Raw genomic sequence first — 26,806 nt, 5'->3', positions numbered from 1 at the left:
AGCTCTCACTAGACCGATTTCTTTCAACAATACGTCAAAAGATCACAAATCGTATCTAGTTAGAGAAATTACCCTTAAAAATTGAAAAAAATTCCCTCGTTCCCCAAAAATGGGAGAAATATCCAAAAAAATTACAAATTTAAAAATCAGTAAATTTTATCATTTCTTTCACTTTTTTTTCTTAAAACTACCATAATTTTTTCAAAAATAACAAATCAACATAATTTTTTTTATACTAAAACCTTAGATATTTCCCTTTTATTTGATATCATTTTTTTGAAAATCTATCACTTAACCTGCTCATTGGGGGGGGATTTAAAATAGCAACTTTTTTACAAAAACTAACTTTTTCAACTTAATTTTTGAAAATGTTTCGGAAATACTGCGTCCTTTAAATATATATCAAATTAAAGCTTATTTTATGTACTACAAAATGAAAAAAAAAAATTTGTCCCGACACTTTATCTTCTGTGTGTAAACAGCTGCCGTAGTTAAAAAAACGGTATTTTTGTGTTAAAATTTTCGATTTTCGATTTTAAATTTTCAACTTAAAAATGCTATAACATTTCGAAAAATGTATGTATCAGCACAAATATTTTTTTCTAAATACATTATAAGTACATCTTTAAGATAATATTACATCTATAAGACAAGGGTAGGCTTCCGTGTCACCTCCTAAATACGGCCCTGATTATTATTAACTTATGAAAATGGGTGATCAATTAATTGAATCATAAAAACCATGAACATATTCAGCTTCGATGCGAAGCTGAGAAGGTATTAATTTTACCATGGTTTGTTTAACTTCTTTATCTTTGCTCTCACTGGACCGAATTTTCTCAACTTATACAACAAATATCACAAATCGTATCTAGTTAAACATAACCCTCAACAATTTTTAAATCCTCCATAAAATTACGATTTTTAAGATCTTATTAAAAAATAAACAAATCAAAATAATTCTTTTAGCTTCGATGCGAAGCAGAGAATGTATTGGTTTTACTATGATGTGTTTTTTCTTTGTATCTATTACCACTTTTTCTCAGCTCTCGCCAAACCGATTTTTATCAACAATACATCAAAAGATCACAAATCGTATCTAGTCAAAGACATTACCTTCAAAAATTAAAAAATATATAATTGCTGATTTGAAATTAGCACCATAAATAGAATAATAAAAGTAAATTTTTGACTCTGATNAAAATAAAAAATTTGTCCCGTCAACCTATCTTCTATGCGCAAATGGCTACCGTATTCAAAAATATGCTATTTTAACAATTTTTTTTTTTTTAATTAAATACTATCTACAGATTTGCATCGAAGCGTTTTTTATGATAGTGATTTTAATCACTGTCAAATATCATCTATACTGGACCCAACTATGCCACGACCCCACTGTGCTGAGTTTTTTTTCATTACATTTTTAAAATAAATTTTGCTAAAATATTTTGCCGCTTCTGAAACATGCCGCCCCTGGGTATAAGCCTACCCGTGTCACCTCCTAAATACGGCCCTGATTATTATTAACTTATGAAAATGGGTGATCAATTAATTGAATCATAAAAACCATGAACATATTCAGCTTCGATGCGAAGCTGAGAAGGTATTAATTTTACCATGGTTTGTTTAACTTCTTTATCTTTGCTCTCACTGGACCGAATTTTCTCAACTTATACAACAAATATCACAAATCGTATCTAGTTAAACATAACCCTCAACAATTTTTAAATCCTCCATAAAATTACGATTTTTAAGATCTTATTAAAAAATAAACAAATCAAAATAATTCTTTTAGCTTCGATGCGAAGCAGAGAATGTATTGGTTTTACTATGATGTGTTTTTTCTTTGTATCTATTACCACTTTTTCTCAGCTCTCGCCAAACCGATTTTTATCAACAATACATCAAAAGATCACAAATCGTATCTAGTCAAAGACATTACCTTCAAAAATTAAAAAATATATAATTGCTGATTTGAAATTAGCACCATAAATAGAATAATAAAAGTAAATTTTTGACTCTGATGAAAATTATTTGTAGACCATTTATTCATAATTAACCACAAATTATCTTCTGAAAATTTTTGTATCAAGCCCATTAATATTTATACACGTTTACCATAAAAATAACAACTACTTTATAATTTTTTATAATTTCTCCGTAAAAATTACAATACTAAATTATTAAATATCAATTTACTATATTTAATTTCTTTAATAGATATTTAATAATAGTATATTATACTTCTAAATCAAAAAAACTACTAATCAGGAATTATAAATGGAAATAGGAATTAATTTTGCTTTTGGTATAATCCACTAATATCTTAAAATTCAACACTATCTACAGATTTGCATTGAAGCGTTTCTTATGATAGTGATTTTAATCACTGTCAGATATCATCTATACTTGTCCCAATTATGCCATGTCCACACAGTGCTACAGTTTTTTTCATTTTTTTTTTTTTCATAGATTTTTATAGTTTTTATTTGTTTTAACGTTAACGACATTATTTAATAATGTTTTCGATCCCAAATAAATTGACTTGGTCTATGTTTATTTATTTGAAGCCTATTACTCTGAAGTTATCTATTTTGATATACAAGAGTTATAAAACAAAACAAATTACATTACCATAAAAGAAGCCAATTTTATATTTTACACATTTTCGTGTAATCTATAAAAGTATTTTATTTCTGCATATTAATTCTGAATAAGTGAATTTAAATTAAATCTACTATATAGATAATAATAAAATTATTTTTTATAATTTACTAAAAATATTCTGTAGAATTTTTTTCTTATTACAGTCTTTAGTGAAAATTACAATAAGAATCGATCAATAATAAAATTGTTAAATTAAAATAATTATAGTATTTTAGTTGGAAAATACAGAGATTTTTTTTATAATATGAAAACATAAGATATTACAAATACACGTTAAAAATTATATTAAGTATATTATATTTTAATTCCAATTTCGATGTGTTACTTTAAAATTATGAAATTAAAAAATTATATATTTCAATTTAGTATAATAAATATGAAAAACAGTGACAATCAACAATGAAATACTTAAAACATTTATTTATTAATTATATTAATACATTGATTATATATTCTATAATGAATATTTATGAATTTTTTTTAAACTAAATTTATGCGGTATTTTTTATTTAATGTAGCATAACATAACTAGGACTTAATACAAGATCAAGCACATTGCCAATTCAAAATTAAAAAGGTCCAATAGACCATCTTGATGATATCGACTCATATAATATTAAAAAAATTATAATATATTTTATCTATTCAGTAAATTTTATTGTAAATGGATTTTTGAGTATCAAGCTTCAATTAAGTTGTTGAGTCATTAAATAAATTTTATTAAATTAACTAATAAGACAATGAAATACGGTTTCAATATTATTATATAGTATCATTAATATTTTTTTAATACATATATATATATATATATATCAGTGCTATATTACTCTGATAAAATCTACAACCAAATAAACAATCAGTTGTCACAATATTTTCACTATTTTTATGAACCTTGAAGATTAAAGTTTCATAATAGCAATTGGTATTCATGTGCATTTGCGCAACTTTTAACAATACATTAATAAAAATTCATTTTGCATTATACATAGTTTTATCGTATTCTGCATATTACATGGACAAAAGTTAAACCGACAGCTATTAATTATCTCCAATTAAAAGTGGTCGTGACCCTTATAAAATAATATGTCAAATTCTATATTTGCAAGTAATTAAGTAGTTAGTGAAAATATATTTAGGCTTTTTTCATCTATGTAAAATTGTCCCACATTTGTCACTTAAGTAACCCAGACAATTAATTAAAATAAATATCAACTGTTATTTTACTCTATAAATTAAAAAAATTTCAAAACATTTTTTCCTTCTAAAATCGAATTAAAATTTTCCATTTATAAAGTAAGTGCTTTTTCAAATCTTTAATAAAAATGTGATCTTATTACACAAATGCTATTCGAATAGTGGCATACCAAATAATTATATTATTAACAATTATTCCACACGTATGTGTAAATTTTGTACTTCTTAATGAACCTGCACTATTAATTATCAATAATAATATGTGTTTTTTAGTGAATGACTTAGTTTGGAATGTTCTCAAGGTCTTGCATACCTGTTACTAAAGAGGGTAAAGAGTAATCATCCTTTATTGTCATTATTTAATATTTTATTATACTTGTTTACTAAAATACAACATGGTTAAATTCTGAATTCCAGCGGATGACATATTTAACATTCAATTCTTACCGACGAAAATTGATAAATTAGTGACTTGTTTTCTACACATAATGATAATTTGTTTGAACTCATTGTTGATTAAACTTAGTCTGAATTTGTATCGAAATAGGCTAAAATTTGCCAATTACCTAGACTTTATAATGTATGAAGTTATACATATTGTAATGGAAGTCGTCGAGATAACTGAACACTATTGTTACATGATGATAATTCATAATGGTAACATCATATATATATATATATATATATATGTGTGTGTGTGTGTGTGTAAAATGTAAAAAACCTTATTTTCAAATTTAACATTTTAGTACTCATTCTGAAGATATCTGGAGAAATAATATTAGTATTTTTTTTAAGATTGATATTAAATTATTTAATGAAAATAACAACTAATTCCTGTGCATATAAAATTTTCCATTTAAATTTGATATTTGTTGTATACCAAACTAGTCCAGTAATAATAACAAAATTGTTAAATATATTTTTTAAAGGATCCTTGTAAGTTTTACTCTAAAAATTTGATTTGTTTATTTATATGATAATTTATTCCAATCATTTCAGTTCAAATATGTTGTGTACACAGAATTTCATTAAAGATAACTATACTATATCAACTTCTAAAGAGCTAATAAGAGAAAATATTTATCAAGGATTTACAGCTTTCAGAAAAATAATGACTCTGGTTATATCTAGTTACTTAAGCAATAGGTAACTTATAGTAAAAAATTATAATCATATGATTATAAATTGATTGCATAATTAATCTAATATAATATTTACAAATAAATTGGTCAAATTAGTAAAGATGTTAAATGTATTACTGGTTAAGCTTTGAAACTAAAATATTAATCTAGTAAAATGCCTGTAATGTTAATAATAAATAAATAAATAAATCAGTCAGTATTTTATTAATACTGATAAGGACTATGAAATAATAGATGATTTTTTCTAAATTACAGAAATGATATCATCAATACTATAAACAATATATATATGCATATCTTACCTTAAATCCTGTTATAACCAAACTTAATTTTTAACAAAATACTAACTATTTAAGAATCTAAAATATTATATTATTAATCGTCTATAATTATGATAAAACTAGTATAAAATCCTGATTACTTTCAAATCCATGAATCATAATAGAGTACACTTCACCCCTCACTAGTTTAAAAAACTTTATCAAAATATTACTTAAAAAATTCAATTTTCTTTGAACGTCTTATGATAAAATAAATGATATAAGTAAATAAACATTGATGTATTACTGTATTGTAGAATTATGTTAATATTGTGGTCCACTGATATTATGTGTACGAAAAATGTATTTATTAGAGCCAAATGTAGCGGTCATACAAAGGTTTTAATATTGCATTATGAAACGAATAATTATAATGACTAAATATCTTTAACGAATTTACAGATTCAAAATACTTTAAAAGCTTCAACAATGGAGGCAATTGTTACAATAATATTTTTAGCTGTACAATTATTTTTTCGGGATATCAACAAATGTTTTACCACTAAATACTTAGTAAAAACGTCTATAGTGATGTCATTCAATATGTTTGGTACGTATTAAGTTCATAACTTTTTTCGGAAAAGCAAAACTCATTTACAAAAAAAATTTCGACTAAATATGATTCAAAATTATTATTAATTATGGAAATACAGTGGATAGGACTTACTGAACACTCTGTATATGAAAAAATGATACGTTTTTTAAAAGTCTAATATGAAAATTTAATTAAAACTTAAATTTGATTATACGGTTATGCCGTTGTATAAAATCTAGTAATTTTTGTAGGTTTATCACATTTTTTCATTCAAATGAAAAAAATATCGAATTTGTTTTTTTTAGATTTGTAAATAGTTTAGTTCACTTGAATATATTAAAATATGTTCAACATTTCTAAAAAATTATTTTAATACTCACAGTGCTTGCTAATGTATATAAAACAATTTTACAATTAGCAGCTAATCTTATTTATTATTTATTTAGAATTATTGAAAAACAAATTTTTTGATATTATTAATTGATTTATTAAATTTATTATAAAAATAAGTAATTATTTTTAAAGCGTTTAGATATGCCGGTGCTATGATGAATCCTACCTATGCTACAGCTGTCATGTATGGATGTAAAGATATGATTAACAAAGAACATTTTATTGTTTATTGGCTAGGGCCGTTTATCGGCGCTGCCGTGTTTAAAGATATAATGAAGACTGTTCAATTTTTATACAAAATAATAATGTCTCAATTTGGATTGTCTTGGAAATTTCCATGTCCCGGTACTAAATGGGAATAAACTTCGAAATAAGTTATTTGATTACACGCAAAATTAAATATCTCATAGAAAATTTCTCAAATTTAAATTATGAAAATTGTATTAAAAATTAATTGTTTTAATTCTATTATTATAGATTTATAATTTACAATTTTCATTTATATAAAATCGCTAAAGATTTTAAAACAGTAAACACAAACATATAAGGTTATCCTTATAACTTATTTTCAAAATTTTAGACAATTTTGATGTAATAACAATGTAAAATATTATTTAAAAATAATGGAATATTTTATTAAAGGAATTTTACGTAAGTAACCACAGCCCTCTTTGTATTATTAATATACATATTATATAATGCATATTTTCGTATTATATTAAATTATTTTAAACCAACTAAAGTGGCTTTCATGGCTTACACACTGAATTTTAATGAGACTTAAATAAATAAAAAATAATTAATTAATAAATATAGAATCTAATTTTGATTAGTTTTCAGCCTTTAAAATATCGTAGCAAATAATTTATCTCATTGAAAATGCCAAATCATAATGGTATTTTAAATATAATTATGATTATATATAATACATATTATAATATATACTTGATTATACATATAAGAACTGATCATATTAATAAATAATTTGTTTATTACTACCTCAACAAATATACGTTGTGTAGATTTTTTAAGAAATATCCTCATTTTGTGGTAAATTATAAGTTTTTCATAAAAGTGTACAAATTAAAATTTTGTTTACTTTTATAAACTATAGTAAATATTAAGTTTATTGTAAGAAAATATTATTTCTAATGATTAGATTTTGGAGGTAACTTTCGAAAATTTAATGAAAACCTATTATTTTATTGAAAAAAAGAATGGTCTAATTCAAATTTTGACTGGTCAATTATCTGGTTTGTATTATTGCTTAATACTGCGTATCTCAGTTTAACTAGGTTTACAGGATGATAAAAAAAAATTGAATTACATACGTCGTAATGTAAGAGGTGATTTTATTTTCATAATTATCAATAATGATAAAGTAAATGTATTTTATCATTATTAATAAACAATCTCATTTTGTCAAATGTTGAGATATGCATTGCTAAACGTTAAAGTAAACCGTGCAAACAACTGTCTAAAATACTATTAAGTTAAATTATCTCACACTAGACTATCCATGGTGATTAGGTTAATTGACCTTGTAGAGTGTCATTTATCAAGTATAATAACCCCCTCCCACCAATTTTTCTTAAAAGTATACAGATTAAAATTTAATTAATTTGTACAAACCATTGAAAATATCAAGTTTGTTGTAAGAAAAAATTAACTTAAATGTAAATTTTAGGGGTAATATTCGAAAGTTAAAAAGAACCTATTTTTATTACTATTAATTGGATAATGCGGGGTATGCATCGTAGAGGAATTCTCATCTATGCGTAATGGTAAAAATATTATGCGTTGCTTAACAATACTCTGCTCTTAAACAATACTCGACTTTTGTAATTCTTCATATAATAATATCCCAAAAAGTAATAATACAAAACTAGCTATCGACCATTCAAAATTTGATTTAGATTTCTTTAAATCATTCTTTATTTAATAGCTAATAATGTATAAATAGGTTTCTATTTATCTTTCAAAAGTTACCTCCAAAATATACCTTTAGGAATATATTTTTCTTAAAATTAATTTGATATATACAATGGTTTATAAAAACGAATTAAATTTTAATCTCTGTTTGTATGAAAACCCCATTTAACAAAAACGAAACAACAAGGTTATTCTGGAAAAACACCATTGTAAACAAATCTGCAGTTTACTTATTGATTAGGCGATATACTCATCAGTTGCTAAGGGACCTGCAGCAAGTTACTTTAAATTTTTTTATTTAAAAAACATACTTTGTTATAATATTAAAATTAAAAATGAACCATGATGATATAAACCCATTTAGAGTTAAAGCTTTTGCTAATATTTATCAAAAAACTTTAGTGAAGTTATCAATTGTCGATTCTCTTTACAATACTAATAATGTTACTTACTTGACAAACATTTTTCAAACATTTATTAATGACTTAAACAATTATGAATCTATGCAAGCACTAAAATTAAAAATCAATAATACTCTAGAATTAACAAATAATAAAAACCAAAGAAAAGAATCGCTTAATATAAATGACGAGCAAAATTATGTTTCGGAATCATTAAAAAAGGAAATAGAACAGATTTCATTAAAGGAGCAAGAAATTGATAGAGTTATCGAAAACTGTAATGTTAGTATGGCTAAAAATATTATTTTTAATGTAGATGAAATGGGCAGATGACATTGGTCACCTGAACACTTGTAACTAACCAGGTGAGGTACAAGGGGGGTTGTATTGGTTAAATGTAACATTTATTAACTTTAATTGTGAATAAAATCCGAAAATAGTACTAATCACAAATGCCGGAGTATTCATGGCTAAGTAACTATTTCTGGGAGGTCATTATGATCCTTAATGGTCTGCAAAAGCATGAAAAAAAATAACTACTTAATTTTTAATTTTAATATACAGGAAAGATGTCAAGGAGATCTAATAATGAGGGGAATGGAAAAACTATACGTAAAAAAATGGGAAAAAGCCCGAATAGAATATTTTAAAATAAAACATGTCTCAGAAGAGTTCGAACTTTCAAGACTTATTGAAAATACAAAACGTAGGATGGAAACTGAGGAAATGATTGATAATGAAAGCTTATCATTCCTAAAACATAGCATTTTTGTAAGATTATTTCATATATTCGGCAACGTGAATAAACCTCAAGTCATATTTATAACTTTTTTTTTTTTTAATTTTTTTTACATTACTTTTTTACGCATATTAGTATCACAAAAGAAAAATTTTAGTTGTAAATCTATTATGTTAATGCTGAAAAATTAAAATTCGTTTCTACAGCAACAAATACAAATGGAAGTTTTATGTAACATAAAATATGACTACGAGGTTTTATATGTAAATATATATGCATGTTTCATATTATGTTAAGGAACTAAATGAACAGTTGAAATATTGGAAATTAAAATACGATAATGATATTGTGGAAATAAATGAAAAATTAAATAAGTTATTACAACTTTTGAAAACCAAAAAACACGAAGAGAGTCTTATTAGTTTTACAGTAAGCTTAATGATGAATTTAAATTTTTATTTGCATTGACAGTATTAAATCATGTTTAGTTCTATAAAAGGCAAGGCATTATTGATGAATACGAAAGAATACAAATACAATTAGAACAAGATAGGAAAAATGCGGAACATAAAGAAAATATGATAATTAAAATTCAAGCTTGGTGGAGAGGTACTATGGTCAGACGTAGATTGGGGCCATACAAACAAATGTTATCATTAAGAAAAAAGAGTATTAAAAAAATGACATCTAAAGGAAAAAATCATAAAATGTAACAATAATATTGGTTATTTCATATATAGAAACAAAGAGTAACAAATTTGTTTTAAGTTATAGTAAAGAAGTTTTCTAACTATTTTTAATTTGCAAAAAGGTATACATGAATTGTATAAATATAAATAATTAAAGTCAGGATTTGTTTCCTTACTAAATTATTGTATTTTAGTTATTAAATTATAATATTTAACTATAAACATTTTTTATAACTTTTAATATAACTTTAACTTTACAAACATAATAATCTACTGAACAATTACTTAAAAACTAATTAACTCATAATCAACATTTTTTTATATACATTAGGATACAATAAAAAAAATGAATACAGGCACTTCAGAGATCACTGATTATCCAAAAAAAAAAAATACCGCTTCGATATTATTTCTATCTATTATTTGGCAGTATTGAGAAACCACCAATAAATATTATTTTTCAGTCAACAAAAAGTTTACATTTTATCAAAAGAATTTTTAGTTGGTTAAATTCTTGTTACCAAGTTTACTTAATAGTGATGTTATTAAAATATTACAAATGTATTTTTTCACTAACTTTTAAATTATGAATGCCCAAATAGGCAATTTATATTTATATATGCTTATAAATTTTAATACAAATTATTGTATTACCAAAGAAATATTTTGTACCTTTGAAATTTTTTTATAAAGTAATTACTGAATTTTAATCATTTTAAGCAAAAAAAAATTAATAACATTTTATTTTCAGTATTATTACTTACATTATACAATAGAAAGTCAGTTTTTAACAATTTTATAGTAAAAATGGCAATGAATTTTTGTTAATTGAACCATAGTAAATACATATTTTTAGAACTCAAAATACATTTATAATAAGAGACATAGAATTTCATAATTGTTTTGTACATAAATAGATGTGATAATTTCATTACCCAATATAAATATATTCAAGTTAACTTCAGTAATTTTTACACTATTAAACTCAGTTCTGAGAATTTAAGTATCTGTATGCTAACATTTAATCTGATTTTCAATAAAATAATATAAAAAAAACTTTTTATTAAATATAATTATGTGAATTTTTTGTCAATATTCTTATACTAAGTAGGATTAATGTACTTGAACATTTTTGGTTAACAATGATAAAAAATAAATAAATGCATATTTATACATATGATAAATATATGTATAATATACATATATATTTATATATAGCATAAAAATATGTTTATTTATAAACACTAATAACACTGAATTTTTTTACAAACCTATTTGAGCAAATTTCACTAGAGACCTTTAAATCATTAAGTAAGTACTGTAAGTGTCTATGTTTTTTACAGGCGTTTCTATATTATATCACAGTAAAACAGCCTTATTTGTCATAAAGGGTCGACAATATGCACCATTACCTAATATATGTGTTTATTAATTATTAATAAATAACAATTTTGAACACAGAATGGCAAAATATTTTTGAAAATATAAATATATTTTTCTAACCAGCATGACCGTCATTCCAAGCTTAAGAAAATAATTAAGTTAAATAATACTATGAAAAATAATAAGTGTAGGAATAGCTTTATAGATTAACGGTCTTGTTGAGGCTATTAAACTTTGATCACATATAAAAGCGGTAATTTTTCATTTGGTTTTATCATTATTTTTTTAAATAGTCATTGACCTCATGTCTGAACACATTCCTTCTACCTGAGGAGTACTCATGTCACCTCCGGCCAACGGATCTGCGCGACTATCTTCACTACTGGAAACTTCTAGGTTGTCAGCTTGATCAGGAATATATCGATTTACTCGGTTTCCTTTATATGACTGTAAAAATAATTTCATTTATAAATCAGGTAATAATTGTTATAAATGAAACAGGTTATAGAAGAACAGTTGAACAAATATTATTTGCTTTATATTTAATAAGTTAATTGTAATAAAATTAATTAAATCTATATAAATATATATAAAACATACTCACACTATAATTTTTTTTTTGATAGTTGTTACTGTATCTCGTTCCTCTGTTGAACATTTGCTGTCCATTAGTAGGGCGTATATTTCCCTGAGCAGGATAAGGATAGTTTGGATTTAGCATCACCTGAGGAACAGTAGGATAGTGCACTTTAGGAAATCGATGACGGTAGCCAGTATTAGGAACATAAAAAGAATTAGCATAGGAAGAATTGACCATAGGACCATTAGGGTGTCGGGGATGAGTAATGGGAGATTGGGATGGTCCAGTCTTATAGAAAGTCCGAGTTTCTGGATACTTTTTAGGACCACTTTTTAAATAATCATTATTGTTTTTAACAGATAGATTATTATTATTGCCCTGATAAGATTGTGTTTCGCTCCGTTGTTTATTATTCACAGGATCTTTTTGTTCAGGACGATTATTAATTGTAGGTGGTGGGTGCCTAATATTGTACTGAATCTGTGTCATGAGTAGTTGATTAGACTCAGATTTTTCAGGATCTGGTGGAGATGATGTGGTAGGCTTAGAGTTTACTGGTTGAGTAACAGATTGAGGAGGAGGTTCAGCTAAACTTATGACTGGAGTTAAACACAATTGTTGGGGTTCAGGTGAATACATTTGAGGTTTTTCCTCGTCGTTTCTAACTACTGACATCAACGATACAAATTGATTGGTAGTAATTACTTGTGTTTGTCCCTAAATTTATAAAATTAAAAGTAAGTATAACTTAATTAAAGGCTTACTAATATCTTAATTTTTTTTTTTATAAAAAACAAATAAGTAACTTAGCAAAACTAATGAGATTGTTAAATTCAGGTATTATTAGTCTAAATTAAATATTGAACAATTAATTTGAATTAGAATTTAATTGGAAAACTAATTTTTATTTTGATTTTTAAGAAATCTGAAAAAGTAAGACAACTCTTATACATTTAAATTTTAATATTCTAATATTTTTTTTTTTTATCAATTTGTACATTCAATCCCCATGTATAAAATAAAAGGGAGTCTGATTTATTAGATAAACCAAATTATAAGTAACATTCCTTAGTGAAAAAAATTAACAAATAATATACATTACAATATAAAAAAAACAGCAATTTTAATATTTTACTTTTAGTTAATTAGACAAAAATTTGAATTTTCAAAAAATAAAAAATAAATATTAATATAGGGTGTCCCTCTAAGATTGACTTATTTTAAAATTTGTTTATATAGTCAAATTAGTAGGACATTCTGTATATCAAAAGAATCTATGAAGTGTTTAGATATCAAATTTTGGAATTATTCATTTTTTTTAAAAGTTATGGTAAAATAATTAAATTAAAACTTTTTACAAAATTTTTTATCTTTGATGGTCAATAAAAACAAGTGAATAGGACAATGTTTTTCTTACTTGAATCTAATTACGTAAATTTTAATATGACATATAAGGTTTTTATAAGTACAGTTAAAAATTAAAATGAAAAAGTTTTGTTTTTATATTGATTTTGTATAATGTAAAATGTATAATGTAATGTAATAATTAAAAGTATGTTATTTACAGTAGAATCTGAAGATGGTGGTCTAGAACTTGTGCACTGTTCTGCATACATAGGAGGATGAACAAGTTGAATATTTTCCATTGTTGGATCATAATATGGGTAACCACAATCAGATGCAGCAACCATGTATGGCATATATGGAGACATAATTGGCATTGAATAAGCCATATCAGAACCAGGAACCATACTTGACATTTGAGCTCCTGAGTAGTATGGTGTATCACAAGGCATAGAAAAAAGAACTTTTGATCCTTGAGTACCATTACACACCTATAATAATTAACAAATGCTAACTAAAAAGAATAATATAGTTGCTAAGTAAGACTTACTGAACTAACTGGCAAGTTTGAATAAGACTGCTGTAATAAGACTTGGGGCACAGGATTTGGATAGAAGATAGGTTGACCACTATAACCTTGCATACCTGTTGTATTTTGGGGGCCATACGGAGCTATAAAATTTAATTGTCAATTAAACAAATTAAAGTTATCTATGATAGAAATTACTACCAGCTGCATAAACACTTGGTACTAAGGTTTCAGAAGGAACTGAATTGGATTGTCCTGAAGGTTGAGAAGCAACTGAAGAATTTCCATTTACTGGCATATTAAAAAATGCCATACCATTTTGATAAGTGTACATAATAGGGGTTAACATTGGTTGAGCTGGTGTTGCCATAGGGGGAACTGAGTATGGTTGAACTTGATTGCCATAAGGCATTAAATGAGACTGCTGCTGAGAAGATGAAATACTGGTGTCATTATAATTTGTCCTATTATCCTGATAAAAATTATATATTCATAACAAAACTACTTCTTAAAGTGTTAATTAAAAACATACTTTTTCAAAAGCAGGTGCTATGTTGATACGTTTATCTTTAAAAATCAAAACAGGTCCCTAAATTGATAAACATTTATTTAATTTCTTTATACTCGAATGCAAAAAATTATATAAAGTATTAATTAATGTATTCATACAGCATCAATAATTTTCTTCACTTCATCATCAGATCCAAAAGTAATGAAACCAAAACCTTTTAGTGCACCAGATTTATCTTTGACAATTTTTACCACTTTTACTTCACCATAAATTGAGAAAAAATTTCTTAATTCTTGTTCAGTAGTACCATTGGTTAAGCCTCCGACAAATATTCGGTTTGGCACCATGGTAGATCCGTTCCTTTTGTCAGCCACTGTACTGTTATTATTTCTGACAGTTGGTTCTTTGATAGTTGACAAATTTGAAGGTTGATAGCCGTCTTCAAAGTTAATAGATGTATTCTACTTTTATAAAATAAGTAACTATAAATAAATTTTATTTATTTAAGTTTACATGGTACATGATAACTATAATATTTTTAAAAGAAAAGTAGTCATCATGTAAGACTTAGAAATCATAAACTGATGTTTCATTAAGTGTGACCTCTGTATGAACCAATAACAAATATTGCTATGTCAGAAAATTGGTTATTACTTTTATAAAAAACCAAGGGAGTATAACTAGTGAAATTAAAAAATTAATTTTTAAGAAATGCTCTTAGTTTTAGTTATCATGGAGATGGAAATGCACTCAGACATGTTGGTCCACTTTGCACACCTCATACTGAATTGTCATGATTCGGTTTACACACCTAAGTGATATCATCAAAGCGTTATTACATTATACCTATCATTGTATAAAAGGTAGACTATCAAGTCACCCCTGTGGATGTCCAAAGAGTCCTGTCTTTCTGGTGAAGTTAAGTATCTCTCTGGGTCTTTAAGAATTGCTCTAATCAAATCAACATTATGAAGAGTTATAAAAAGAAATTAAAATGTATTACTAAACAATTTTTAAAATATAATATAAATTTAATTGTGTTTTTTAACTTATAATAATAGATTAATTGTCAGTTTTATATTAGCAACAAATAATTTTATTGATTATCAGAAAAATTTCTAAGTGGCTCACTTCATATATATATTAGATAATGAATTACTTTTAATCAAATAGTTTTATTAATAACTTGGATTAAACTAATGTTATTTATGTTACTATACTCTGGTAATTCCTAATTACAAAGTATAGTATTTCCTTGAGCTTCTTACAATCAAAACTTTTGAAATTTATAGTATAAATGAATACAATTTTTAGCAAAACATGGAAAAAGTATAAATTTGTAACAATTAAATATTTGAGAATAACAAAAAAATTTTTCTAAGTCATGTGGACTTATGATAAACAACTATTTGTTTTCTAAATTATTATTTTATTATGCTTAACTTAATTGTGCCAATAATTTTTAGGTACAGCTTTAATCCAATACTAGTATTTCAAAATGACCTTTTTAAAAAAAACCTCAAGCTTAATGGGTTAAATTTAATCTCAAAACCTATAGCTCTTAATTATAAAGAAATTTATACTATAAAACATTTCATGGGAGGAGCAATAATTGAAAATAATTTTCTGTTAAGAGTCAAATTTCCAACTTTTTTTTTTCCAAAATATTTTATTAAATATAATGTTTAGAATATTAGTAATTTAAGAGTTTATTAATTAAAAATGTGTACCTTCTGGTTTCGTTTCATTTGTGACATCAATTTATCAATAGTACAAGAAGAAAGATGAAAGAACGCAAGAAGACCTAATAACAAAAATTAAATAGTTTTAATAATAAATAAGTTTTGCAACACATTTATTTCATATATTTTGATTTTAATATACAATAATTACTAATTATTTTTAGGTCTCGTTCATGCAATCTTATTGGATATTAGATAAAAATACAAATATCAATTGTCTCAACATTTTTTTATATCAGTTATATAGAAGATAGAATCATGTAATAAGATTTATATAATATACAATGCAATTTTTATTCATAATTTTTATCTTAAAAATTTAGGAAATTTTTATGCAAAATTATACTTATGATTATTTTATTTTAACTTTATTAAAATTTGAAATTTTAAAAGAATTGTATGCTGATTTTGGGGCAAATATTATTTCATAGAAATAAAAAAAAATTTTTTTTGAAAATTGTCTGAGAATCAGTTTGTCCAGTGCAACAATTTGGTAGTTTATATTTTACAAGAGGACCAATTTACTGAGATAATATTCAATAATAGTAATTTTAAATTATTTTTTTTAGTTAGATATCTTTGTAAATAATTTAAACATAAAATCCATTTTTAAATTTAGAAATACAAAGAAAAGTAATATTAATTCAAAATTAATGAAATATAATTATATGTAAAATTAGACATACTAAGTTGAAATGAGAATGAAATTAAAAACATAAACTGTGATTTTAAAATATCTGAAATAATTAAGTTATAATATTTTAACTACAATTAACCTTATTGGCTAATTCAGACCTATCACAATAAACTTTATTCCTGAGTAAAAAATGAGTAATATTTTATTATATTTAGTTCATAAAAATAATTAATGTTTAATGAATATATATAATTAATTTATATATATAGGGTGTCTCACTATCATTTACTAATTTTAATATTAGTTTGTATAGTCAAATAATTAAATAATGGTGGGACACCTGTATATACATATTAAGATTTGTAAAAATTTTAAAAATAAATAAGATCAAGATAAAGATAAATAAAAATAATTTATTTTATCATCTTATTTTTTTAATTTTATAAATCTATGAAATAAAATTCAAATAAATAAATACAAAATAATAACTCTAAATTAGAGATAAAAAAATTAATCAAAATTTTAATTTAAATATTCTCATTTTTTCATTTTAAAAATGCTATTTTATCTGTGGGTTGTCAATTATATTTATATAATAAATTAAAATTATAAATGTGAAATACAAATTTTAAATAAAAAACAAATTTATACGAGTTACAAGAAATAATAATACAAATAAATTGTAAATTTGTGTGGAATTGAAACAAAATTGAAAGACATTTTTCAAATTTTAGTAAGACTTTTTATTTAGATTTAGTGTCAAAGATGCGGCTGGGATTTCCTATGGTGGAGTGATAAGCAACGGGCTGATTTTGAAAAACAATTACATGAAATTTATATATCAAAAATTAAAACAAAATTATAATACGATTTTAATTTTGTACATTTCTCCCCCCATAGCCGAGTCGTATTATTCAAAGAATATAGAACATACCTAATCAAACGAAGGCGGTTAAATGATTCCCGCCCTCGCACTAACTACAACGCTCCTTCGATAAAAATACTCACCAAGATGAAGAAATGTGTTCACCAGGTAGTAAGACGTTAGACCTTATTGACCCGGCGTCTAAGTGTTTAACATGTATGGTGTAACAGCGACTATATAAAAAATTAAGTTCAATCGACTTTAGCAAAAGTTAACTTCATGTAAAATATAAACTTTAATTTATACTACACAAAATTATTTTAAAAGTTTTTATTGGCCATGTTTTGTTCCAGTCAAAAAACGTGAACTAGTGGCAGGAGCGGAAAAGAGTGAAATAAATTAATGGATTATTATTGAGTGAGCAAAAAATAACCAACACAAACGGATTAATTTATCAGCATGAGAATGATGAAAAAGAAAAGAAAATACAAATGGGGAGAAAAGTGGGAAAAGGCAAAGAGTACATAAATGCAACGGCCGACGCGATAATAACATGTGTTGTCGAACACTATATTAATTGATAAGCAGTATGGTAGAGAGGGTGAAATTGTGCGGTATCAGGGTTTAGAAAACATATGTGATTGTCGCTTGAATTGTGACGTCACAACGTCTTAACCTATTTCTCTCCGATGGAATTATGACAAGGAATTAATTAAATAAAATAACTTATTAAAGATTATAAACCATTACTAATGAATATTGATACAAAATAAATTAATCTAATTTTTAATGATAACGATTTTTTATTTACGTTATATAAAAATAATTACAGATCTCAATAATATGATATTTAGTAAAATTTTTATAATATAATTTATTGCACTATTGCACAAATGAGGAACTTTAGTTACGGCTTCCTAGTCTAGAGCACTTTCAGTGCGTAAACCATTCATCTATGCAAATTAAATTTAAATTTAAGAAGTTCTTAAAATGTTAATAACCTATTGCTGACCTAGATGTAAAATAATTAAGGTATTAATTTACATAACTTTTAACAATTACGACAATGACAACCGGTCAATACAAAAATACAGAAATATATTTATTTTAAATTTGGTTTTTGTGTCACTGTCACAATAATGGGGATTTAACACCTATATACCCATATCCCCAAGATAATAATTATACATTAAAGATATTATTTATTTTATTTAGAGGAGAGGGTAGTGAAAAAAATTATTATGTACATCCTTCCCATATCGAAACTATGCTTCAAGTAGCGTATTTAATGAATTAAATGAAGAATTCATTAAATCCAGACCCATAGACAAAAAATAATTACAGCGGGTATAGTGAAAAGGTGAAACTCCCTACTACTCTATATTTTAAAAGTTATCTCCCATACAACATTTTTAAAAACACTATTGCATGTTTCTGTTTTATAGAAACCTATTTAATACTTAAAATATTAAGTATAGTATAATTTTAGTAAAAATATAACAGACAAATTTGAAAAATATACATCTTTTAAAAGTGACGTATTTTTATTTTATCGATAAAAATAATTTGGTGATATCTAAGGGTATACGTATTTCAATTTATTTATTAATTAATTAATAAATAAATAATTTATTAATTTAAATTGTTTTGTCGAAAATAATAATTAATCTTTGACAAAAAGATGCAATATTATTTCAATAGTAACTCTGCATTTTTTTGAAGGGTTATTAATTTATTTGCTAACTAACTAATTATCAAAAAAATGTAATGCGTAAAAAAAAAAAAGTATTTGAACTTACATAAATTTCAAGGCTAGGGACACTAATGCATTTACAAGTTAGTTATATCAAAATCAATTTTTATTATATGGTATATTTTTTTTTTTTTTGTAATACTATAAAATGATTCTTTATAGCTTTTATAATAAATATTTATACAGAGTGTTCAGTAAGTAAGAAAACAGGTCAGTTGTTACAAATAATGAGAGCAATAAAAAGCCTTTTCCTTACTTACTGAACATATTGTATAACAAACATTTTTTTTAAAGTAATTCAAACATAAAATAAAAAAAATGTGATATCAATAAACGTAAAAAATTATTAAACATAATACGACTTTAATATATATTAAATATATTTTTAAAGAAAATTTTTCTTTAAATGTTACATTTCAAAAAATTCTATCTAAGAAAAAAGTACTAATTTTCCCATAATAAAAACTGTGTACGATAGAGAATTATATTCCGAACAATTTTAATTTTAAATACAAAAATTTAGTAACGTTAAAATGTTAATAAAAAAAATTGTTTAACGTGATAATGTTAGAGATAAAAATTATAAAGCGTTTAAATGTTGAACTGTCCGACCCCTGATTATAATTATATTTTATTGTCTATTTTTCCCTTAAATATTCTATATTACAGATCTTTCATCCGGATTACATTGGCAGGAGTAGGAATTTTTATGATAATAACATTTATATAACTTACAAGGACTACAACATTTCTAAATGCGCCTTATTACAAATTTCTAAATTGTAAGAAAAAGTGCCATATAATTTTTCAAACGCAGAATGATGAGAATGTCGGGCCTTCACGTAACCCAGATACCATGATTTTGTATTTTGTACCAGTGAAAGGGGTCAGGGCTACAGGCGTAATTTAGAAGGAAGAAGTTAGAGAATGGTTTATTTCCCTAAGACAATGAATTAGCACCATCCAATTAAGAAAAATAGGTATATTGTTATATAAAGTATTTTTTAGGGCGGTGAGAAAATAAAATTAGTACTCTCAACTATTTTATTCTATTATATTATTCTTAATAATAATATTAAAATATTGTTTTAAGTATATTGTCATAAGTTGTGAACTGAATAATAAGAAGTTTATAAAAGTTCAATTGGATATTTTTAAATATTTTCATTGTATTTAAATATTTTATACTTCTTTATATTAAAAACAGGCTTATCTCTTGAATAATAAAATATGATTTTCCAAATTGTAAATTTTATTTTAAAAGATACGACTTTTACTCCTCCATTCTGCTGCTGATTCCTATTTTTTATTTTAAGTTCAAAATTTTGTTTTTAAGTCTATATAACTTTTATGTATGAATTTTTTCTTTATTCGATTAATTTCGGGGAAATATTAATTGAATCTCCACTGAAAAAAAGTTAATTTTATCAAATTGTAATTGAGTCTCAAGTTTTAATTTAATAAGATGTAAATTGAGTCCTAATATCTACAGGTATTCAGATTCACGTTTCAAGATAGATATGACAAACGAATATGATGGAAAAGCCATTTTATTATAACATAGTGAAAGTCAAGATCTTAAAAAAGTTATGTTTTAGATTATAATTTCCATAGATTTAAATGTAATTTTTTAATATTATTATTTATGCTTTAGTCAATGTTTCTTATTTTACAAATTTAGTAAACTTTTTTTATTATAGAATTTATAAATGGTTTTTATATTCGTGCACGACAATTTTAAACATATTACAACTGCTGATAACAGACTTGTATTGCATTATTACGATTGGTCTATAAATAACTGTTAGATTTATCTGTTGTGCTAAAGCAAATGTTTGATATGTTTTTCTTTATCAACCCGAAGGTTGGTTTGTAACTACAATTCTCTATTCTAACCGGTTACTCGCCTTTTCTTTAAGTTCCTTAAAGGTTTTGACTCTTGCATCACATTTAATTTATTCTATATATGAGTTTCGGGGACGTCCAGCACTTTTCTTTCCTTCTATCATACCCTCTAATATTATATTATGCAACTCTTCTGGTTGTCTCTGGGCATGTCTAATCATTTTCAAGCATCTTGCTCTAATTGCATATATAAATGTGCGTTTTTCTCCCACAGCTCTATGTATTTCATCACTTGTTTTCCGCTCTATCTAACTTATCTTTTCCATACGCCTCCAACACCACATCTCGAAGGCTTCTAATTTTTTCTTTTCGGTATAATTTATTGCCCAAGGTTCACATCCATATGTCGGAACAACACTGTTTTTATAAGTATCTTCTTGATACTGAGATATAACTTTTTTAAAGTGAGCAACTTATATTTTTACCAAAAGCAGTTTTTGCTAATGCCATGCGTTGTTTTAGCTCGCGGATGCTCTTACCATCATATGTGATTTTGCTCCCTAGGTATATTATTTCCCTCTACTTGCTACAATTTTTGACTATATATGTATACATCTGCTTTTACTTTCGGGTCTCTGGCGTAGACTAAGTCTTCGTTTTTGCACTATTTATTTTCATTTCTGATGTTCTGAGCATTTCATCCATTTCTTCAACTGCACGCTGTATGTTATCTTCACTCTCTACTATTATCACAATGTCATCAGCAAATCGTATCGTTGATACAATTTCTCCACCAATTTTGATTCCAATATTTAGTCTTGTAGCTTTGCTTTCGCTAATTTATAACTTTTTCGATGCAGCAGTTAAAAAGTGATATGTAACTATCAAAAAAAAAAAAATACACCAAATAAATATTATTATTCAGGTTATAACGTTTTAGTCACTATAATTTTCAAACTTAAGTCTTGAAATGTATTTTTTTTGGATTCGTAAAAAATTTTTAAGTTTTTTGTATTACCATTTTTAAGCTTGAGTGATATGGACGTTATCAATATAACCCCTAAAGGATACAATATTTTTGTGATTATATGTTAGAAAATTATATAAATTGAAATATTTTATTCTACTTATTTAAGACAAATTAATTTTTTTGACAAAATTTTGTGTAGTAGAGTAGATTATTAATAAGTTAAAATTTCTCATGCATAATATTTTTTTTGAAAATAGTACAAATTCACTTTATAAAAAACGACGCTTTGAAAAGTTTATTAAATAAACAATAATCATTTTGAATGAGGTTAATCTTTTTTATATCTAATATAGTTTTGCAACTATATAAAGTAATAGAATATCTTCACTGCACTGTATTCGAGTCTCCTAGATTACTTGCTTGAAATATATATTAACTTTATTTTTAGATAATTTAGCACTATTAATTAATTTTTGAGAATTCTAATTTGCTTCCAATAATCGAATTATCGGTGTTTATTTTGCTTAATGATGTAGGTCATACCTTCTTACTTTTATAAATTTATGATTAGTAATATCAATTTTTATTGTAGAACAATATAAATAAAACTTATAAGAAAATTTTAGTGATTGATCCTACTTATTGAAAGACAGGTTGTTGGCGATATGTATTGTGATACACTCATGACGTCATAAATATACAACTGTATCCTTATCACTATTACAACATTTATACAGTACACCTAACTAACCTTGTGTCATGCGCCCGCATGACCATTGCAAACTTGATCGAGACAATCATTACATATACACTCACACATACGCACATTTTTACCGTAAGTGCGGTGTTTTTTTCTTAGGTAAAGTTTATTTTATATTTTTAGATAATCATAGTTTAAAATTAAAATTCGATTAAAAGACGTCGACCGGAGATTGTGCGAGTGTCGGATCCGCACCCGTATTCCGTTATACTCCTCAGTCGATCATCGTCGTCGTCAACCGGTATTCTGTGTTTTAGATGGCGATAAACTTTTATGGGAAACACAAAATGGCCGGTGTCAATGAGTGTTTTTCTATCGGTAGTATTGTCGTTTGTACTAACTGCTTCGACGAGGAGATTGAAGGCGAGGTGCTCGGATTTGAACCAAATACGAAAATGTTGATTTTGAGTATCCTTTTACTTACAAAATTACTGAGAAATTAAGAGTAGTTCATTAGAAAACCCTCGTGTTAAATCTTTCGTTATCAGTTATATTGTGTATTAAAGATAAGTACATTTTTACAATCCTTTATTTCAATCAGTGATTTGTTATTTTTAATTTAATTGATTAAATATCTCCATATAATATCGATTTGTATGAAGAGAATCAAATTTACTATCATTATTTAAATTGGGTTATTTAGAATACAAAAAATTCCTTAATATATTTCTATAGAATGTCCATCAACTAGTAACAATTCTACATTAAATGACATTAATATAGTAAACCTCGCATTTGCCAAAGATGTGCAAGTTAAAAAAGAATCTAATTTTGTTCCACCGCCGTTGCCTTCATTAAATTTAAATAGGGTAAGTAATCTTACATTAATTAAGTTTAAAAAAGTTGTATCGTTACACGGTGTAAATAATTTTTTTTTCATAGATAAATAATAGAATAAAAACTCAAATACAAGATAAGAAACGTCAGATATCAGCTATGTCAGCTAATGTTTCTCCAGAAGCACAAAAATTGTATATGACTATAACCAAAACGTAATTATATTTATTAATATTAATTCTATAAATTTGTTAATTTTATAATTTTAATTTTGTAGGATTCCAGAAGTATCTTGGCAGGGACAGAATATTGTTGTGTATGATCAGGTTATAATAAGTCCTCCTTATAAGCCTGAAAATGTCAAAGGTACAGGCAATCCAGAAGATAAAGCTATAGTGTACATAAAAAATATAGTAAGCAATTATGAATTATTCAGAGTTATTATTGATTTCTTTAACTACATTTTTTTCCCCTGAAAGTAAAATAAAAATAAAATTGTTACTCATTTACTTTATTACCTAAAAAAACTATGTATAATACATTAGAATAATGAAACCTATTCTAATCCATTAATTAAAAAATATATGAGACTTTATAAATTTATGAAAAACATAATATTTATATATTTAGTTTATCTTTAATTGTTATTTTTGAAAATACAAGAAACCTTTAGTGGTATTGAATGGTGTTTCAGGTGTTTCAAGTTTAAAACTTTTTGTTTATTTTGTTTTAATGTTGATTTTATTTTAATTTATATAAAAAAGTGATAGAATATTTTTAATGTGACATTAATGAAATATTATAGTTATGACAAGAAATCATTATGAATAACATACATAAATTCTTTTTAAAAAACATTTATGTAAGAAAAATTTATTCATTTGCCCATATTAAAAACTATATATGGCAGTGAATTATGTGCCAAACCCTTTTAATGTTAAACATAAAAATTGTATAACTTTTAAATGTTGAATGATGTTAATCTCAATTGTAAGATAATGTTATAATACATTTAAACATTAATGACAAAAAAAAAAAAATTAAATTTGACCCTTGCTTTTAGTTAATATAGGGGTTGAAACTAAATTTTTATTTTAATTATTTAACTTTTTTTAGAACACTTTTGATATATATTGCTATGTATTTTAGATACTTCTAGAAATTTAGTTCAATTTTTAGTGTATATTAAAATTCAATGATACTTAATTTGACATCCTATTTTTAAATAGAATGTTAGGGAAACTAAATCAATATAAAATGTCTCAATATATTAATATAATGTTTAGTCATATGTTAATTTAAAGATTAACTAAAATTTTATTTTAATTTAATGCATACCTCAACATAATGCAAACTTATCTAAATAAAGATTTGTTTAATTATCTTCATCTGATAGATTTTGGTTTTTAATAAATACATACTGGCTCCAAAAATACTTAATTTTTGCAATATTTGTTTTTAAGTTTTGATTATTGATACCTCATTATTTTAGACTATTATAGTTTTCACTAAAAGGTATAAAAAAAAAATCTAACTGAAGACACTGGTGTTATAACTATAAATCTTCACCTTTAAAACTTCCTAGGAGATACAGTGTATATTTGGGGTATTATGATTGACTTATTTGATATTTTATCATTTAACAATTTTAAATCTTTTTCCCTCCCTCTTGCTCTCTTATTATTAACTATAATGATTTTTTAAATAATCATAATCACCTATTAAAAACTATCCATAATGATGTAACAATATGACAACAATTTTTTCCATATAACATATAACTTAAGGATATAATGAATGTTTACATTTGTGCATTTTATTAATTTTTTGAACCTTGAATTTTTTTGAAAATTTTTAGTTTACACTAATTAATTTGATTTTTTTTTTTTTAATATGTTAGTATATAAAATTAAACTAATTATTTTGTTAATATTAATTTGGTACTGTTATTTGATTAATATGCTATTATTATATGTTTTGTAATTGTCTAATGAATGTTATTACAGGTGGAGAAACATTTTAAAGATAATGCAATTCAACAAGTATCTTCTACATCTACAACACATCGGAGTAAACCAACTGCAACAGCTTCACAATCACAATAATTTACAATTCTAAGTGAATATGTTGAAATAAATTAATATAACTTATTAAGTCAAATATAACAGAAAAGAGGGGAGTTTTTTTTGTAGAGATGTTTATTACCAATTGTCAACAATATTCTTGAATATTCATTGAATAAACTTTGTTTTTTGTATCTATAAATTAAAAAAAAATCAGTAATTGATTTAAATTGTATAATGTTGGATTTTTTTTATCCCTTCATAGAAAAAATTGTTTCTTTTATATTTTTGTAATGAATGAATAATTGAATGATTTCACCAAAAAGAAAAATATTTTTTCTAAAAATTTAAATAAAATTAATTAAATCATTCATGTTATTTTAACTATTTATTTATTTTATTATTTGATGATAAAATTATTAGGAAATCTTTTAATAATACAAGTCTGTTATAGCCTTGGACTTAATCTACTGGTAAAAAGAAATCAGGGTACTTAAATGCATTAGTGTCATTTCAATTTTTAAAAAATACCAAATAAATTTTCACTAGCTATGCTTGTAATTTCCACACTATTATTGAAAACTATAAATACAGAGTGGTCCAAATTTGGTAAAATACTAATTTTCTTAGAAACTACTGAAAATTTTTTAATTTTAAAAGTAAAATATTAGGTTCAAAGAACTACAATAATATATATTCAAACAATTTTTTTTCATCCTTTGAAAGATAAACATCAACTAATTTTTTTAATGGAAACCCCTACATTTAATTTGATATGTTATTGCAAAATTAATTACGAAAAATTTTGTTATTGTAATCATTTTTAATTAAAAAAAAAATCTTAATACATTTATACCATCTCATAATAGGAGTATATCAATTGTCATATTTTTTGACTGACTTACTATCAGACATTTCCTGTATGTGTAGAAACATGAAATTTGACACAAAGGTAGATTTTTAACAGTGTAAGTAAAATGAAAAATATGAAAATATGTTATTTCCTCAAATAAATTATGCTACAAGCAGGAATGT

The 26,806-nt window shown here is 24.6% G+C and overlaps 3 protein-coding genes across 4 annotated transcripts; 2 read left to right on the top strand and 1 right to left on the bottom strand.

Annotated features, from left to right (window-relative positions):
• The first annotated feature begins 3,973 nt into the window (after positions 1 to 3,973).
• Positions 3,974 to 10,168, top strand: LOC126897084 (uncharacterized). Its single transcript, XM_050670506.1, has 12 exons — positions 3,974 to 4,064; positions 4,135 to 4,189; positions 4,279 to 4,518; positions 4,608 to 4,797; positions 4,861 to 5,007; positions 5,581 to 5,662; positions 5,726 to 5,873; positions 6,384 to 6,596; positions 8,724 to 8,866; positions 9,149 to 9,355; positions 9,621 to 9,752; positions 9,812 to 10,168. The coding sequence occupies exons 2-12, from the start codon at positions 4,153 to 4,155 to the stop codon at positions 10,034 to 10,036; spliced, it is 1,764 nt and encodes a 587-aa protein (XP_050526463.1). The 5' UTR covers positions 3,974 to 4,064; positions 4,135 to 4,152; the 3' UTR covers positions 10,037 to 10,168.
• A 7-nt stretch (positions 10,169 to 10,175) lies between these two features.
• On the bottom strand, positions 10,176 to 18,115 carry LOC126897083 (uncharacterized). 2 transcript variants are annotated; one of them, XM_050670503.1, is made up of 9 exons: positions 17,747 to 18,115; positions 16,090 to 16,163; positions 14,518 to 14,820; positions 14,381 to 14,437; positions 14,050 to 14,320; positions 13,870 to 13,991; positions 13,541 to 13,810; positions 12,000 to 12,692; positions 10,176 to 11,842 (listed from the first exon to the last, which is right to left on the bottom strand). In XM_050670503.1, the coding sequence occupies exons 2-9, from the start codon at positions 16,114 to 16,116 to the stop codon at positions 11,681 to 11,683; spliced, it is 1,905 nt and encodes a 634-aa protein (XP_050526460.1). In that variant the 5' UTR covers positions 16,117 to 16,163; positions 17,747 to 18,115; the 3' UTR covers positions 10,176 to 11,680. The 2 variants fall into 2 exon arrangements, with proteins under 2 accessions (XP_050526460.1, XP_050526461.1); XM_050670504.1 differs by having other exon boundaries at positions 14,518 to 14,823; positions 17,747 to 18,114.
• A 4,845-nt stretch (positions 18,116 to 22,960) lies between these two features.
• Positions 22,961 to 26,001, top strand: LOC126894178 (protein LSM12 homolog A-like). The gene is made up of 5 exons (XM_050664991.1): positions 22,961 to 23,339; positions 23,607 to 23,740; positions 23,814 to 23,923; positions 23,986 to 24,121; positions 25,715 to 26,001. The coding sequence occupies exons 1-5, from the start codon at positions 23,189 to 23,191 to the stop codon at positions 25,811 to 25,813; spliced, it is 630 nt and encodes a 209-aa protein (XP_050520948.1). The 5' UTR covers positions 22,961 to 23,188; the 3' UTR covers positions 25,814 to 26,001.
• The last annotated feature ends 805 nt before the right edge of the window (positions 26,002 to 26,806 follow it).

The sequence above is a fragment of the Daktulosphaira vitifoliae genome, unplaced genomic scaffold (assembly GCF_025091365.1).
Source record: "Daktulosphaira vitifoliae isolate Bord-2020 unplaced genomic scaffold, ASM2509136v1 Scaffold_1, whole genome shotgun sequence".
Taxonomy (NCBI): Eukaryota; Metazoa; Arthropoda; class Insecta; order Hemiptera; family Phylloxeridae; genus Daktulosphaira; species Daktulosphaira vitifoliae.
This window is presented reverse-complemented; position numbering and strand designations above follow the sequence as displayed.